The sequence below is a fragment of the Salvelinus namaycush genome, chromosome 34 (genome assembly GCF_016432855.1).
Source record: "Salvelinus namaycush isolate Seneca chromosome 34, SaNama_1.0, whole genome shotgun sequence".
NCBI classification, from domain to species: Eukaryota; Metazoa; Chordata; class Actinopteri; order Salmoniformes; family Salmonidae; genus Salvelinus; species Salvelinus namaycush.
The window spans coordinates 12312130-12330765 of NC_052340.1; the positions used below are offsets into that span (position 1 = coordinate 12312130).

General features: G+C 48.0%; 1 protein-coding gene across 2 annotated transcripts in view; it reads right to left on the bottom strand.

The window, feature by feature from the left end:
* Positions 1–280: 280 nt before the first annotated feature.
* LOC120028814 (alpha-actinin-4) overlaps positions 281–18636 on the bottom strand; it is a 46580-nt gene continuing 28224 nt past the window's right edge. Inside the window, exons 4-21 of one of the 2 annotated variants that reach the window (XM_038974055.1) lie at positions 18184–18270; positions 16964–17051; positions 16067–16145; positions 15896–15977; positions 12358–12443; positions 11300–11392; positions 10712–10942; positions 10233–10380; positions 6822–6972; positions 6493–6601; positions 6129–6269; positions 5526–5708; positions 5188–5322; positions 4750–4929; positions 4131–4277; positions 3381–3461; positions 2406–2564; positions 281–2264 (exon numbers count right to left, since the gene is read on the bottom strand). In XM_038974055.1, the coding sequence (XP_038829983.1) occupies positions 2106–2264; positions 2406–2564; positions 3381–3461; positions 4131–4277; positions 4750–4929; positions 5188–5322; positions 5526–5708; positions 6129–6269; positions 6493–6601; positions 6822–6972; positions 10233–10380; positions 10712–10942; positions 11300–11392; positions 12358–12443; positions 15896–15977; positions 16067–16145; positions 16964–17051; positions 18184–18270 (2339 nt within the window). In that variant the 3' untranslated portion in view covers positions 281–2105. Of the gene's footprint in view, positions 2265–2405; positions 2565–3380; positions 3462–4130; positions 4278–4749; positions 4930–5187; positions 5323–5525; positions 5709–6128; positions 6270–6492; positions 6602–6821; positions 6973–10232; positions 10381–10711; positions 10943–11299; positions 11393–12357; positions 12444–15263; positions 15350–15895; positions 15978–16066; positions 16146–16963; positions 17052–18183; positions 18271–18636 lie in introns of both variants that reach the window. The other variant, XM_038974056.1, reaches the window with a different exon arrangement.

Genomic DNA, 18636 nt, shown 5'->3' on the forward strand with positions numbered 1-18636 from the left:
GTAAGAACGGTCTACTCCTGGTGGTCTGTCTACTACTACTGGTGGTCCTACGTCTCCCTCACGCGGACATAACCATGCATAACTAAGCAGCCGAATTTCACTTATTCTACCAGGAGGAAATTACTATTTGCTTATTTTTTTAAAAAGGTAGTATGAGTAGACCCATTAACTGTCCAGAATCATATATTACTAACAATAACATGTATTACAGAGGATGGATAGGCTATGTAGATATATTTAGAAGCAGACCTAGAGAAGGGGAAAAAAGACAACCAAGTCGTAGTATTTTATAAGGAAACTTTATGTGTGCTAGTGAAATTCACTTTTAGACAGAAGGCCGTTTTGCAGTTTCCAGTACAGCAGATAAGGTTTGATATTAAAGAGCACAGAAATGAAGAAATCACAATTCCCGAAGTTCAATGCTTTCCAACCAGGCATGTAAAAGTACAAGCTTTTGGCCCAATTCTTATTTTTCTCCAGTCCCTCTGGCTCGCATCCCCCTAAGCTCCTCAACCCCTCTCCTTTACAAATATTAAAGAAATAAAACAAACGTCTTGCACTTAATTTAGTCAATTTCTTCAAATCAATTCCTGCCATCTCTCTGAACTCTGTGATATTGGATATAGATGATTGCATAGATTGGTAGTCAGTCATTTCCTTTTATTTAAGACATAATGGAATGTTTATTAAGACTCTGGCCCCCTCCCTTTGCCCTCCTTTACACTGGGTCCCTGCCTGTCCTGCTGCAGAGAGAAGACAGACAAGGAGATGGAGGGATGAAAGAGTGAGAGACAGGGCTGTAGCCACTAACAGGCACATTTTTAGTACTCCCATTGTTTCCAACTTCCTCGGGGAACTCTCTAAAGTGGTGTTCCTATAGAAACAATTCAACTGAGGATAGTGGTGGGCCTTCACTTTGTCCATGTAAGCTTTACATGACCTGATATTATTTCATATGTTCTTCAGTTGAAACTATAATAAATGATTAGATTGGGTGAACAAGAGCATCTTATATGCCTCCATGTCAAAGTGATATATCAGGAAAGCAAAGTTTCTTAAATGCCAACATGTTTATGTCAAGTGTCATGTGATGTTTACATAGAAGCTATAAAGGCCTCACATATACTTCCTCCAACTAAATTGTCACCATATCTTCAATCCGACAGGATTCCATATTTGACCGTTGAAAAAATAACAAAAATAAACCTTTACCCAAATGGAGAGTCACAGTAACTCAAACCTATCTACGGTACTCAATGTGTGAAACTGCCATTTATTTTTCCTTTGCTGTTTGTTGTTTTTCCTTTTAAAAATGCCACTTGTTTTGCCCTACAAGCCTGCGATGAGTATTCTGACTGTGTTGCGTACTGGAAAAATAAGTATGTACAGCACTGAACCCAATTACTCACATTTGCTGGAGAAAAGAAACAAACAAACAGGAAAAGGAAAGAATTGAGGTTAGCAATCCAAGTTCCAATTATCCAGCAAAATGTGGTATGGGTACATGTCATTATTCTCTGTTCAACCCCCCCCCTTCATATATCTCTGTGTTCTAATACGCAACCCCCCCCCAGCAAGATAAAATAAACAAAAAAAATTGTATAAGAATCAGAATATCTTGTACCCCGTCCCCAAGGCAGAGGGTGAAGATGGGACTTGCACTACAGAGCCGTGTCCTCATTCTGTTCTGACCCAGAAGCGCACCTGTGGTTGCTTGTTTTCACCCCATAACATGATGTGCATTTTATTCTAGTTCTGTGAACAAAGTTGCACTCATAAACCGCTTGTAACAGCCAACGAGTTTGAGATGAAAACCTGCACTCAGGGGCACTGCAGGACCAGAACTTAGAGGGCGCAGTAGAGCTGTCCACCAATCACTTCCCAGGACTCTCCACATGCAGCCCCTCCCTCTTCTACAGAGCCAATCAATCCACTGGCTGCAGACTCACTCCCCTCTTCTCTCCTCCTACTGCTCTCAGTAACTGCAGGCTATATCTAGAGGGGTGGAGAGTGTCTGCTCTGCATTGGGCCTGGCAAGCCTCTATGTACCCCCCTTCCACCCCAAACCTCATCCCGTCCCCATCCCTCCCCCCTGTGGTGTGCTCCTAGAGGTCACTCTCCCCGTAGAGGGCGGTAGAGAAGGACATGTAGTCGAGGGCTCCGGGCTTCGCGTCGGGGCCTGAGTAGGGCGCCATGCGGGCGATGCAGTACTCTGCCTGGTCTGGAGGCAGCTCACGCCTCAGCTCCTCAGCCGTGATGAAGTTCTGACAGAGAGAGAGGGAGATGGGAAGAGAGGGAGGGACGGTGAATAACAGAGTGATAGTTGTGTAATAATAGTTTGTCTAATTCAGCTGTCTCAAGTAGCTGCATCTCTCACACACACAAGCCCAATACCATTCCCCCACCTTGTCTGCAGCCAGGATCTTGAAGGAGGCGATGACCTGGTCGGCTGTGTCGGTGTCTGTGGTCTCCCGGGACATGAAGTCTATGAAGGCCTGGAAGGTGACTGCGCCGCTGTTGTTGGGGTCCACTATGCCCATGATGCGGGCAAACTCGGCATCGCCCTGGAAACCACCACCACAGGAAAAACATGGGTTAACCCAGACAAAAATAGGAAATCGAGGGCATCATTGACCAATGACCAACCTCTGAGCAATATTACCACTAATTAAACATTTAACTTATCCATTTGAGTTGAATTTGACAACAAGCCTCAACGATAAAAATTGTGTTAATATCTGCTTAGGGGCAAGGTTATTAAGAGGGATTGTGTTACAAGACAGTTACTACACATTAAACTTACCATGTCATAGTAGCTACAACAGTAAGGGTCTTACTCTAAACTCAAGACAGAGGGAGAAAAAGATTGAGAGGAGAGAGAGAGAGCAGAGAGAAGCGGCAGGCAGTACCAGGCTGTTTCCAGTCGCAACGAGCAGAGCGCGGTAATTGTCCATGTCCATCTGCCCTGTGCGCTTCTGTTCCCAGGGGCCGAGAGATGGAGAGGAGGAGGAACAGATATGGAAGGAAAAGAAGAGCAATAGAGGGAGTGTGAATTCGAAGAGGACAGAAAATGAAGTGAGGAGGAAGACATGAGCAGATAGAAGCATGGGAAGAGGAGGAAAAAAAGGAGGGGAGGTGCGGAGGTGAGTAATGTGAGAGGAGTGAAAAATAAAACAACGTTATAAGAGAGACGAGTCAAATCAAGGTAAAAAAAAACAGCAGTGTCGGAGCTGAGGCTGGAGGCCAGTGGGTGAAATGAGGGTGAATGACAGCACAGGCAAGGAAAGAGCCAGGAAGAGAGTGGCCCCAGCAGTTTAAACGGGTAACAGCAGCAGCCCCTCTCTCCTCTGCTCCCAACCTAGCTTGATTGTGCTCCTTACCGCTTTGTTATTCTCCACATCGTAGCCCAGGCTGATCAGGCACGCCTTGAACTCCTCAGCCATCAGGGCCCCACTGTGGTCCTGTGAGGTCACCACCAGCCAATTACAGCGCACACCGCGATGACGGACACCAGGATGGACCAAGCACAGCAGGATGCCAGGTGGGAGTGGTCAGGTGATGGGATCATGGCATGCAAGATGAGGGTGATGGACAGACAGACACAGACAAACGGATGTTAGATGTTAAACAATGACAACAGCTTATGGGGAAAACACATCTGTGATCCTAGACACGATGACAGGCACACCAGTGACCATGAGGGGCCAGTGTCTCCAAAGGAGAGGTATGGTGTTGTGGGATGGGTGAGGTGAACTCAGGGGTTACCCCCCCCCAGTGCACTCAGTTCCACTCTACACAGCACCAGCCCTCTCCAACCCATGGTGAAACAATACTAGTTCCACCTGTGAATGTCAACAAACAGGAAATAGACTAGACTTGTGAGGATGAACCTATGTCTTACTCCCACCGGAGTTTCCCTTCTGAAATAAGAGGGACTTAAGTACTACGCATAAGACTTAAGAATCTGCACATACAGGAGTTAAAAGTAAACCCCTCTTCGAGTAAGATACTCAACTGCAAAAGCTGGTGACAATAACAGCCTTTTCGCAGACATTTTTTAAAAATGTTATTTTATACATTAAGAAGCCCTCCTGTCCCTCTCGCATGATCCCTGCATGTTGACCCCTGACCTTGTCAAAGTGGTTGAAGGAAGTGCGGTACTCATGTAGCTGCTCCTGGCTGATGCCCTTGGCGTCGCGGGTCAGGATCTGGTTCTCGATCTCGTTGATGGTGCGGGCGATGGTGGTGAGGAGCTGCTCCCAGCCCACCCGCAGGTGCTGGGATGCAGGGAAAGATGGAGAGAAAGAGAATATATATGTTGAAGGTTAACCACATGCAGAAGAAACAGTACAGAGTAAGGAGGAGAGATGGTAACAAGTGTAATGTGATGTGTAGAACAGAGACGAACGGACAAACATAGATCTAATACAGGGAGAAAAAATAATAACTCCAGGCTGTCATTGTAAATAAGAATTTGTTCTCAACTGACCCAACTGGTAAAATAAACTTGTCACTAAATGTTTTAAATAGACGATGAAAATCAGAGAAAATAAAAGGTGAAAAACAGTGACCTATATCAGACAGAAAAATAACCAACAGATAGTCCCGAGCAGGGTAGGATCCCAAATGGCCCCTACTCCCTACATAGTGCACTACTTTTATTACCAGCCCTGGTCAAAAGTAGCACACAATAAAGGGAATAGGGGGCCATTTGGGCTGCAGCAAAAAGCCAGTGTTTTGTCGAGCTACCTCCATGGTGTAGGCGGTGTATTTGTTGTCAAAGATGAGGGCCTCCTGGATGAGCTGATGGTCTCCCTCCAGCTGGTCGATGTTGGGCTTGTACTCTATGATGCTCTGCTCATACTCTCTCAGGTTCACCAGCTGGTCCTCCAGAGTTCCATTCATCTCAATGGATATCCGCCCAATCTCCTGTACACACACACAAATATTCACGGATCAGATCACCAAAAGGCCAGGGCCGGCGTGTATTCACTAGGCACCAAACGGAAGAAAACGGGAAGGGTCAACCTGGATGATCAATTTAGTTTTCCGTTACAAAACATTTAAAAACATGTTCTGTTGACTGCCATTATGAACACGACCCAGGAGGCACAGAGTCAATAGAGCTAACGACTCTAAGAGGGCTGAGTCAATCTTATGTCGTATGGATCTGTGCCTTTGCTGTACCTCCATTTTGGTCTGTATCCAGGGCCCGACGATGTTGGCCTGGGTGGCAAACTTGCGGCGCAGGTGGTCGTTAGACTGCTGCTTGGCCAGCTCCTCCTGCAGGGCCCGGTCACGCTGGGGCACCAGCTGTTCCACCTACAAACACACACCAGATGGGGGCGCCAGTCAGCACAGCACACATTCCCATAGTAGCAGCAAAGCCACAAGGCTGAGGCTCACTCAGGGGCCTGTTTTAGGTAGGTTATTAACTACCACAAAAACTGTCAAAAGCACACGTCACAGAGCATATGAACATACAGCCACAGGTACACATTGAAAACACACACACACACACACACCTTGTGCCACTTGTCGTCGATACTCTTGGGTGTGATGGTGGTGTAGGGGTTGCCCCCGCTCAGCTTGATGCCGTTGTACTGGGCAATCTTCTGCACCTCGGCCTGAATGGCCTGGATGGCCTCCCGCTCCTTGTTGGCCTCTGGGAGGGTAGACTTAAACTGCTCATGGGCTGTGATTAGGCCCTGTAAGAGAGAGGAGAAGGGAGAGAGAAAGGAAGGAGAAGGATGGGAAATGAGGTGGACAGAGGGAATGGACAGATGAAAAGAGAGATCTGCATGGTATCACAGTACGTACCCTTATCTGTCAGATGAACCCGTGGATACCATACGTGCAAGTATGAAGGACGTTAACAGTATTTTCACAAGCCAAAGCTAAGTAGCGTTAGCGCAATGACTGGAAGTCCACAGGTACGGTAGCATTGCTACTGAACCGGTCGATTTCCAGTCATCCTAAACGTTCGTTACCCAGTGCGAGACTAAATGACAACTTCATTGACAACCTACTGTTAACAGCACAGGTCATGATGATACATTGTGATAGTGGAGACCCTCCGGGGATGTAAAGCAGTAAACGGTTGGTGATGGGTGTAACTAGTCTTTTACCTGGATCTCTTCGATGTTGTGAACGATGAACATGTCCTGCAGGTCCTCCATGGCCCCCTCCATCCAGTTGTTGAAGGGTGCCGCCCTCTTAGCGTACTCCAGGTACAGCTCGTCAATGGACTCCAGCTGCTTCTCTGTCCTCTGTGGGGGGAGAGACTGGGGTCAGGTACCTGCTGGGAACACTAGAATCTATGTGACAGGGATTGAACATGAGACACAGAAGTGGGGTAAGGGAACCCTGGTAGAAAGTCGGTGAATGGGTCTACACATTTTTGAAGTGTAAACGTGTCCTTGTCATGACCTTAGAAGCATGTCATGTATGAGTAGATGGGAGTGTGTGAAAGGTGGCTGGGCGGGGGCGTACCTCCAGAGACTCCCTGCGGCTCTGGGTGAGAGACCCCAGGGCATCCCACTGCTCACAGATCTTCTGACAGCGGGCATTCACACTAGGGGAGTCGTAGTAGTCCAGCTCACTGAGGCACAGGGAACACATACGTGTAATTATTATCTTTACACATGAGTCCTAATCAACCTGACCGCAATCGCCATCCTTGTATTCCCCTGGATTATTTCTCCATTCATCTCTTCCATCCACTCTGTCCCCTCCCACGATCTCCCATCCTCTCCCCAACCCCCCCCATCTGATTTACTCCATCCCTCCATAGACTCCTCAAATCCCTCCCGCTCTCTTACTTGAGTTCCTGTGCGATGGCAGCGATCTGCTCCACGCGGTCTTGGTGGGCGGCCAGGTCAGACTCAAACGCCTCGTGTTTCCTCAGCAGAGCCTTGACCTCCGACAGGCTGGCTGTCTCATAGTCCTTCTGGGTCAGCATGGCCTCCTTACCTGGGGAAGGAAGGGGGGGGTTAAAGACAGCAAGCCTCAAGATATCCAATCCAACTCACTCAAAACCCTTACTTCTTCAATATATTATCAATGTTAACTCGAAATGACACAACGACAAAGTTCCAGTTTAACAAAGTTTACTCTACTATATGAACACACTACAAGTAGCCATTACACTCGAGGCTAGGTCCAACAACGACAAGACCTCCTGCGCATGCGCACTCTTGACTGAGTGATAGCCCCGTAATAACAGGAGTATAGGGATACTTAAAACATGAACTTAACAATCTCCCCCTTTTCTTTAAAGACAAATAAAACATCAACAACATAATTAAAGGTCCAAGTATTATTCAAGATCCCCATTACAAATGGGTTGTGTGACAGTTTTTATTTGTATTACTCAAGCTGCCACTTTCCATTACTGAGAGCCTGTAGGAGCACAAGACTGGATGCTCCTTTTTTAGTCAGACAGTCAGCAAGCTGTTCCTTTGTGGTCGACCACAGAATCCGCTGGATTCTCTGTGCTTGAATAAGTTCCTTGATGCTGCTAATCTCAAGACGAAGTCTTTTCTCTGTGACAGACTTGGTTGACTTCACAGCATCAACTAATGAGTAGTTGTCAGTGACACAAACTACAGGTAGAATGTGCCGTTTTGTCTCACCAGTGGTAAGCTCTGAGAACAGAGTTGCAAGAAAGATCGCATTGTCAATTCCATCCGCAAGAGCAAGTGTTTCTCCAGCAAGTGTGCTTCGGACAACCCTTCTGATCCTTTTTGACTGCCAACAGATAGGTGAGAATCTTCGACCTCAATTGATCAGCTTCAATTCCACATAGAGGGGAATTCCTTTGTACGGCTCTTGAAGAATCCATGTGGATGGGTTGAAGATTCTTGATATAGCTCTCCTGTTGCATCAGTATTGTTCCATCAACTGTAATAAACTCAATGCCAACATAACAAAAATGATCATGCTCTTCACGGCCGACCTGGAAAACAGCTTTGAGGTTTGGAATCACAGTTGTAGCAAAGGTCTGTGAGCCACCCCAGATAAAGCCATCAACATGACAGGCAAGTACTCCAGTCACATTGCAGTCTTGATCAAGCCAATAGAAGACTGCAGGGCGCATGTCGGTGAGTCTTTTGGGAGTTCTTTAGCAGCCAGCTCCTCAAAACCTCTAGCCACTAGACGTGCTTTAGGCACTATTCCAGTTAAGGATTCTTTAAGGGTACACACCCACCTTGTTGAGACACATTTTTGACCAATGTCTTTGACTTCCTCAAACACTCCATTTTTTCTCCAATTACTGAGCTCATCTAGCTTAGCTGAGTCAAATGACACGTCCTTTGTTTCAAGTACATCATCATTTTGAATGTCATTCTGTTTTTCTCGATTTTCCATTGGTTCAATTCTGAGATTATCTACAAGTGACAGGTCAGCTGACCCTGTTGTACCAGAAAGTGTAGCTGGTTCAGAGTACTGCAAGTTGTACCAGTTCTGGTGTTTTCCTTTTGCTTTTCCTGCTCGTCCAATGACGGTTGCTGTGTGTGGAATACCACTTTCTCTGTCCATGTATTTAACAGTTTGTCCAGTTTTCAGATTGGAACAACCATGTTCTTTTAACACATGTGGCTGTTGTTGAATGTTTTCCTCATTTGAACCCTCAACAGTATTACCTGTGGCATGGTTGAAGGTCTCTGCTCCATTTCCTGTGTCAGTTTCAGTGTCCATATCATTGGATGCGACATCTGGTAGGTTTGTGTCTGTTACTGTGTCCTTTTTGTCATTTTCATTAGGAGACTGATTCTCAGCAACAGCCCCTCTATCTTGTTGATCATTTACTTTCCGCAATCTTGAGTGATGCACCCTGACAAAGATGCCTCCGTGTCTCACAAATATCACCACACCATCTTGGCCAATGACTACTCCCGGTCCTTTCCACTCTTGACAGTCAACTCGTTTGTAGTACACTCTGTTTCCAGTCTCGTACTTCTCATCGGTGGGTCGAAGCTGTTTCCGCAGAGCCCTGCGAATTCTTTCTGAGCACTCTGCTTCAGTGAATGCTTTTCTCGCTGCATTTGGCTTTGACTGCTTGTACTGTGCTGACTTTTGCATCTATGAAGTCGGCACTAAAAAGAATATTTGGTGAGAAGACGTCTGTCGCGCCAATAACAGATGGAATGCAAGTGAGTGACGCAGCATATTACACCGAGCAGCACAGAAAAGGCGCCAACAAGTCACGTTCTCAAGACAACCAGAAGAGGGCGCAATTTCCCGGCACAAATCCACTGGACAAATATGGAAGGAGATCGAAATGTGCAATTTGTCAAAGCACTTACCATTGGGTTAAAGACTGTCCTCATAAAAATGAACAAGTTAAACTAACAGAGGAAAATGTAAACACAGAGATAGAGCAGTGTAACATTACACTATTTTCAAATGAATCTGATACTGAGATTTTTATAGTTGAATCCTTAGGATCTGCTGTGATTGATACTGCATGCACACGGACAGTGTGTGGTGAAAAATGGCTTGGTAGCTATGTCAGTGAACTAAATATGAAGGAAGTACAAAATATGATTGACACACCAAGCAACAGAGCTTTCAAATTTGGAGATGGGAGAATTGTCCATTCTACCAAGAGAGTTAAGATACCAGCGATAATACCACCGCAAGTGCTTGCTTTTTCGCGTCCAGATTAGTAACGCGTATCCAGATTCCCAGTTCATTTTTCCAACTTTCGTACGACCTCTTCTCGTCGAAGCGAGGTGGCACGTTGTAGTTAGAAGTCATCCTCTGCTACCAATGTTAACTCGAAATGACACAACGACAAAGTTCCAGTTTAACAAAGTTTACTCTACTATATTAACACACTACAAGTAGCCATTACACTCGAGGCTAGGTCCAACAACGACAAGACTTCCTGCGCATGCGCACTCTTGACTGAGTGATAGCCCCGTAATAACAGGAGTATAGGGATACTTAAAACATGAACTTAACAATCAATATGGTTAAAGCAGGGGAATCAACAAGTTTCTAGGTAAAGTACGGTTGCAAAATTCCAGTAACTTTCCCCAAACTCTAAAGTTTTCCAGAAATCCCAGTTGGAAAATTCCCAGAATCAGCAGGGAACAAGCAGGAAATCCAGAATCCTCCAGAAACTAGTTCTGGAAAATCTGGGAAAGTCACTGGAATTTTGCAACCCTATGGTAGAGTGAGGGAAAGGGGCAGTGTAGTCTGTACAGTAACTAGTGTCTCAATACCATCGGTCCAGGACTCGTGGATAGTGGCTTTCTGACGGAACTTCTCAGCCAGGTGGTCCAGCCTCTCCAAGCGACGGATCTCGTTGAGCATCCACTCCTCGTAGCCCTTCTCCGCCCCCTCCAGGTTGTGCCATGACCCATTGATATCCTGCAGCCAGGGAGAGGACACTGATCCACCATACAGTAGAAAGAACACTACACTGTATAACTGCATTACTCTCTCTAGTGCAATTTGTTTATAGATGTATTTGGTGTTATAAGTCATGTTGTCATGCCTTTTTAAACTGTCGCAAGCCAATTTCCCATTGTGGGACAATAACGTTAACTATTATAATGATCTAAAGAATAATGATAGTGAAATACAGAAGAGTTTTAGGACGTGTGAATTGTCCAATAGATATGGATGGGCATCATTGGTGCAACTGCGCTACATGTTTAAACCGTCTGTTTCCATGCGTCCGTCCGCCAGTCCCACTCACCGACACCATGCGTCCCTCGGAGGGCATGAAGGCGGGCCTGTTGCTCAGCCTCAGCTTGGTCTGCAGGGTGTTGAAGTTGATCTCCAGCTGACACTTCTCCTGCACCTTGGGGGGCTTGTGGACGCGGCGGTAGCCCCGGAAGTCCTCCAGCTTCTGCTGCATCTCGGCCATGGTCTTCTCTGGAGCCCGGTTCTCCAGCCACGGGATGGTCCGGCGGATCCACTCCAACAGCTAGGGCAGAGTAGAGGGGGATAGAGTGATGCTAATAACACATATAAGTGTGAGAGAAAGGAGGGCAGATGTTTTTATGGGAGATATGAATAAAACTGCAAAAGGTGTGAGGGAAGTTTAGTGGAGAATTTGCCTATTTGGAGGTGATGAGGAAATAACACCTATGGAAGTTACTAGAGGAGCTAGGAAACATGGACAGCCCATCAGAGGGACAGAGCAACATTTCTCACTGACAGACAGTAAACTTGTGGTGAGGAGGGAGGCAGGTACAGACAGAGAGTAGACGTGTGGTGAACAGAGAGTAGACGTGTGGTGAGGAGGGAGGGAGGTACAGACAGACAGTGGTGTACTACTCACGTCACTGGCCAGCTTCTCATAGTCCTCCATCAGGTGCTCATTCTCCTGGTTGACAGCCAGCACCTTGCAGATCCTATTGGCTGCAGTCTCAGCCTATCACAGATGAGAATCGTCAGCAGTGCAAATACACAGGTTGCTTGTTATGGATTAGGTCGCCAACGTCAAGGAGCATGTGTACAAATGTGTGTGGCTTTTTACCAGAGTGGGGTCAAATGTACAATACAGATCAACTGTCTACCAGTCGAAGACAAATGCAGTGCAAGCTCAAACTGAAGGTACTATGTACCGTGTGCTGGCCTTACTCAACTGGAGTTTGACTTTTAACTAGACGGAGTGTAAGATCTCATTTTAGCTATGAACAACGCCGTAAACTGAGTGAACACACAAAAACCACACACTAGCCGTGACTTGCACTTTATTTAAACACCGTGCACATACGCAAAGCCGTTGGATGGCTGCACAGTAGTAAGGGTAGATGCTAACGCAGCATGCTACAGCTGACAATGGTTAGTTCCATGTACTGTGTGTGCCAACTTCACACTCTGTGACTCAAAAAGCTACATGCTTCTCCTATACAACGGGAGCATTCGGTCTGGTTCTGTACCGCTTTTGTCCACATCAGCTGGTGTGTTTAGGGACTTAAACCACTGAAATAAAGAAACAGTAAGAAGCTGTATTATACCTTGGAACGTCTAACACACTACTGAGTAATCTCCACAGAAAAACACATTATACACATGGAAACAGTTGCGGTGTTAACAGTTGAACCGTCGTTAACAGCGCTTCCCACAGATCAGTTGAAGCTCATTTCATCCCACGTCATAACTGCTTTGTTAGAGTAACGCCTTAACTGTAGCTATGGGAAACACTGCTAATGATCAGTCTACGGGGGAAGAGTTGAAACAGGGAAGTTACAGAGTAAGGAGGGGTGTTTGTTGTTTCGTAGAAGTGTAGTGTGAGCCCAAAGCGTCAGTGAGCATCCTTGGCCAGTGTGACATTGCCAGTGACCCTGGCTGGTGTCACAGAGGTCAGGGGGGGTTAAAGGTGGCGGTGCTCACCTTCTGGGCGCCAGAGAAGGCGTGATAGAAGCAGGAGACATAGGTCATGATGGCCTTCTCGTCGGGCCTCAGCGTGCCCACGATATCTACACAACCATGGCCAGGCAGTGAGCGGAGAGAGAGAGAGAGAGAGAGAGAGAGAGAGAAGTGGTGAAGCCAAGCTACCCAAAGCCAGAGGGCCCCGCCACACAGTGAGGTGGGGGGTGAGATGAGGGGTGGGGTGTAGTGAATGGAGTAGACGCCGGACTCCACTGCTGCTGCCCCCTACTCTGGGGCCTCCAATGAAGCACTGTGGAGGGGGGGGGGGGGGGGGGGGTCGCTGTGGGGTTACCATGAAATAGAGAAAAAGCATGACAGAGAGTCCACCTCGGGAGACAGGAGGGGTCTGCCGGGGCCACAATGCGGAGGTCGGGAAACACACCATTTGGATTATAATATTTAAACTGTCAAGCTGGTAATAGCAGAAAAGGTCCTCCTGGTCCTAAAACTAAAGAGAAGGGTACACTAGTCTAACCAATGTCCATACGGTTTCTGGATTAATGATTGTTCGCAAAAATGAACAAATGATTGCCCAAAGGACTGTATGTTAACCAGCACGGGCCCACTAGCAGCTTACTGTGGTGTTCTGTAGTCAAGGCAACAGTGGGACTGTGGCAAACAGTTCTGCATGAGCACACACCTCTCCTGAGACTGGAGTGCATAAACAACTTCTCAATGAATAAAAAACTAATTACAGCGACATTAAAAAACATGCCCGTCAGCAGGCTTCCTGTTCTCAGTCCACAGGGAGAGGAAGAGCGGGGAAAAGAGAGGAGTGAAAGGAGGAGGATAGAGAGAAAAGGAAGAGAATGGTAAGGAGGAGAGGAAAGCGAGAGGGGGGAAGAGAGGAGGAATAAGAGGATGAATCGAGCAGACAGATAGAGAGAGCCAGAGGCGTTGTGGAGGGTGAAATCAAAAACACACAAAACATCTAGGAAGAGTTCTCAAGAGTCCCTCTGATCTAGCCTACCCTCTGCTCAGACACAAACTGACCCAGGCCTGATCTAGCCTACCCTCTGCTCAGACACAAACTGACCCAGGCCTGATCTAGCCTACCCTCTGCTCAGACACAAACTGACCCAGGCCTGATCTAGCCTACCCTCTGCTCAGACACAAACTGACCCAGGCCTGATCTAGCCTACCCTCTGCTCAGACACAAACTGACCCAGGCCTGATCTAGCCTACCCTCTGCTCAGACACAAACTGACCCAGGCCTGATCTAGCCTACCCTCTGCTCAGACACAAACTGACCCAGGCCTGATCTAGCCTACCCTCTGCTCAGACACAAACTGGCCCAGGCCTGATCTAGCCTACCCTCTGCTCAGACACAAACTGACCCAGGCCTGATCTAGCCTACCCTCTGCTCAGACACAAACTGACCCAGGCCTGATCTAGCCTACCCTCTGCTCAGACACAAACTGACCCAGGCCTGATCTAGCCTACCCTCTGCTCAGACACAAACTGACCCAGGCCTGATCTAGCCTACCCTCTGCTCAGACACAAACTGACCCAGGCCTGATCTAGCCTACCCTCTGCTCAGACACAAACTGACCCAGGCCTGATCTAGCCTACCCTCTGCTCAGACACAAACTGACCCAGGCCTGATCTAGCCTACCCTCTGCTCAGACACAAACTGACCCAGGCCTGATCTAGCCTACCCTCTGCTCAGACACAAACTGACCCAGGCCTGATCTAGCCTACCCTCTGCTCAGACACAAACTGACCCAGGCCTGATCTAGCCTACCCTCTGCTCAGACACAAACTGACCCAGGCCTGATCTAGCCTACCCTCTGCTCAGACACAAACTGACCCAGGCCTGATCTAGCCTACCCTCTGCTCAGACACAAACTGGCCCAGGCCTGATCTAGCCTACCCTCTGCTCAGACACAAACTGACCCAGGCCTGATCTAGCCTACCCTCTGCTCAGACACAAACTGACCCAGGCCTGATCTAGCCTACCCTCTGCTCAGACACAAACTGACCCAGGCCTGATCTAGCCTACCCTCTGCTCAGACACAAACTGACCCAGGCCTGATCTAGCCTACCCTCTGCTCAGACACAAACTGACCCAGGCCTGATCTAGCCTACCCTCTGCTCAGACACAAACTGACCCAGGCCTGATCTAGCCTACCCTCTGCTCAGACACAAACTGACCCAGGCCTGATCTAGCCTACCCTCTGCTCAGACACAAACTGACCCAGGCCTGATCTAGCCTACCCTCTGCTCAGACACAAACTGACCCAGGCCTGATCTAGCCTACCCTCTGCTCAGACACAAACTGACCCAGGCCTGATCTAGCCTACCCTCTGCTCAGACACAAACTGACCCAGGCCTGATCTAGCCTACCCTCTGCTCAGACACAAACTGACCCAGGCCTGATCTAGCCTACCCTCTTGCTCAGACACAAACTGACCCAGGCCTGATCTAGCCTACCCTCTGCTCAGACACAAACTGACCCAGGCCTGATCTAGCCTACCCTCTTGCTCAGACACAAACTGACCCAGGCCTGATTGTATATGATCCATTTAACTACGAAGGGCCCCCGGGGCCTGATCCACTCCAACTGAATCACTATACATAGACAGGCCACTACACAAGAGCAAGAGGGCCCTGTTATTACCAGCAAGACATTAAGATTAAGAGACTAAGACTTAGTGTGTGTAGTGTGAGGAAGAGTGTCCAAAACCAGCTCCCGGTGAGGCCGACACCAATGCTGCAGGAGAAAGACATGCTGGAAAGGAGAGGAGAAGAGGGTGGGGTAGATGTGGAGGACAGGACCGGGGGGCGGGGGGATGGGGGGGGGGGGTTAGGATCAGGGCAGGACAGGGGGGGGGGGGGGGGGTAAGGTGGGATGGGGTAAGGGGTACCTTCTGGGCTCCAGAGAAGGCATGGTAGAAACTGGACACATAGGTCATTATGGCTTTCTCATCCGGACGGGCAGTGTTCACAATGTCTGTAGGGAAACCACAGTTACACACATACAGGCAGACAGAGACAGTTATACACACACAGAGGGAGACACACAGGCAGGGATAGTTATACACAGAGGGAGACACACAGGCAGGGATAGTTATACACAGAGGGAGACACACAGGCAGGGATAGTTATACACAGACAGAGACAGTTATACACAGAGGGAGACACACAGGCAGGGACAGTTTTACACGTAGAAGGAGACACAGACAGACACACTTCACAACAGCTATACAAACTGAAGGATATAATTGTGAACAGGGAAATAGGGGAGGGACAATCCAACAGAAAAAACGGTGAGAAGGATGAAGGGAGGGAGAGGGAAGAGGGGGGGCTGAGGCTAACGGTCTGTGTGTAAGGGTGACCACAGCAGCCGTGATGTCACAACACATCCACCTGCACACTGGAGTCATGGAGTCTTGGGATGCAAGAGTAGTCAGATGAATGAATACAGTATGAATATGCAGAAACACGCTACAATCACACACACACACACACAGCAGGAGTAACTGTGCCCTGTGCATACCTTCTGCGTCCATCATCTTGGGGATGTCTAGGTACTTCTCAGCCACCTCAAAGGCATTGTTCAGGTTGGTCAAAGGGTCATCCTGAGCAACCAATCAGAGGGTGAGAAAACAAGCCACGGACGTGTCATGCAATCAAAGCGAGGTGTGTGAGTGTGTGCTGATCCACTCACCTTCCTTAGCTTGTCATAGTCAATGAGCTCTGGCCTGTGTCTGTGGATCAGAGCGTTGAAGGCAAGGCCGTCCTTCCAGCTGTCAATATGAGAGCGAGAGAGATCAGAGAGAGAGAGGGGCAGAGAGAGAGAGGGGCAGAGAGAGGCAGAGAGAGAGCGAGAGCAGAGAGCGAGAGCGGGGCAGAGAGAGAGGGGCAGAGAGAGAGGGGCAGAGAGAGAGAGAGAGCGGTCAGAAAGGGACAGTTCTGTGGCCTCCCGAGTAGCCGACGGCACTGCATTACTACAGACTCAGGTTCGATCCCAGGCTGTGTTTTGACCAGGAGTCCCATAGGTTAGGGGGGGGGGGGGGGGGGGGGGGTGTTTGACCAGGTGGGGCTTTACTCGGTGGACGGTTTGACGGTGTTTCCTCCGACACATTGGTGCGACTGGCTTCCGGGTTAAGCGGAAGGGTGTTAAGGAGCGTGGTTTGGCGGGTCATGTGTCGGAGGATGCATGACTCAACCTTCACCTCCCCCGAGCCCGTTGGGGAGTTGCAGCGATGAGACAAGATGGTAATTGGAAATAACGAAGTGGGGGAGAAAAAGGGGGGCATATTTTTTTAATAATAATCAAATACAAAAAAAAGGGACAGTTCTATGCTGCACATCCATAGGTTACGCACATACTTCTGTCTATCCTACGTTTCACCAGCAGGGGGCAGTCTTTCTAGAAGAGCTGGTGGAGTTTGCTGGAGTGTGTGAGTGATGCAATGTTTGAACAGGCTTCACTACTGTGGAATTTTTCAGAGGTCAAAAAATGTCTGTGGAGAAATACTATAGCCTGTTCCGGTCTCAGGTTCTGTTGTCAGGCATGACATCTAGCTGCTGTCGAGGCTGTGCGTGTGAACACGTAGGCTACCTGATGTGGAAGTTCTGCACGTTGACGTTTTTGTAGGGCGCAGTCTTCCTCTGGCACCACAGGAGCAGGCCCTCCTTGGCAGAGGTCTCTGGAAAGGGAGAAGGAGTTAGATAACAGTCTATGGCAGGGATATTCAAGTCCTAACCGGGAGGTCCAGAGTACTGCTGGTTCTGTTCTCTCTGATAATTCATTGCACCCACCTGGTGTCCCAGGTCTAAATCAGGTCCTGATTAGAGGGGAAGAGTGGAACTGGCTTCGAAGTCCAAATGTGAATTTGAGGGGTCTATGGTATGTCCAAATGGCACCCTATTCCCTATATAGTGCACTACTTTTGACCAGAGCCCTCTTCCCTATATAGCGCACTACTTTTGACCAGAGCCCTCTTCCCTATATAGCGCACTACTTTTGACCAGAGCCCTCTTCCCTATATAGCGCACTACTTTTGACCAGAGCCCTCTTCCCTATATAGCGCACTACTTTTGACCAGAGCCCTCTTCCCTATATAGTGCACTACTTTTGACCAGAGCCCTCTTCCCTATATAGTGCACTACTTTTGACCAGGAGCCCTATAGGAATAGGGTGCCATTTCAGAGCCAGATGCAGCCTAAATCTAGTTTCCACTGTGTTGGAGTGTGCATTATAGATAGCTAAGGTGTTTAACTTCTTTCCCGGTCACAGATGAGTGCAGTAGAGCTGGGGAAGCTAGGGTTAACGATCTCTCCTGCCATTGTCTGTCTTAGTCAAGTACCAGTGAGAGCAGAGCAGGCATGTAGGCCAGACTTGTATTCACTTGGCTAGGCTCACTCAACCTCCTGTGGTCTCAGCAGAACAGAGCAGGGGAGTTGTTTTTAGTGTGTGTGAGTGTGTATTGTATCTGAGAGACCCAGTTGCTTTCACTTCATTTACCTGTGGAATCGCCTCAGCACAGCTGTTTTGAGTAAGAGAAGGAGTGTGTGTGTGTGTGAAAGAAGAGGAAAATGCCTGCTCGGTTAGTGGCATAAGAACATAGAGCAGCAATGGATCTATGAATATGTTTAAGGACAGTGACATCCCCCAGGTTAAAAACCAGTTCTACCGTTTTCAGATAACTTACTGAAAAAAAATAAAGGAAGAACATAAAGCAATGTTTTGTTTTCTAAACCAACCTTAGCTGCCTAGTGGGGAAGGGGGGGGGGGGGGGGTGAAGGAGAAGAGAGAGATTTGAAAGGAGAGAGACTGACCTTCCACAGAGATGTCCTGGATGGCGAAGCGGAGGATGATCGTCCAGATCATACCCAGGGTCATCTTGGCGTTGCCATCCACAATTTCTAAGAGAGAAAAAGAGGATATCACTCATAAATACGATAAAATATCAACTCAGTTATGCATTAGCCTGGTCCCAGATCTGTTTGTGCCGTCACGTCAACAACTTGTCATAATAGCACAAACGGATCTGGGACTAGTTCTGCACATGTTTGTGAACTTCAAATATGTAATTTACAGTGCAAATACAAATATGTAATTTACAGTGCAAATACAAATATGGCTGGGTAAGGCATGCATAATGCATTCAAGCAATGTCCCAAGTTGTTGCAGTGGTTTTGAACAGATAAGAGAATGGTTTTGTCTGTCCCCCTGTGACCCTCGAACGCTTCAACATTGAATCACTTAGTTTATATCCCCCTCTCTGCCTG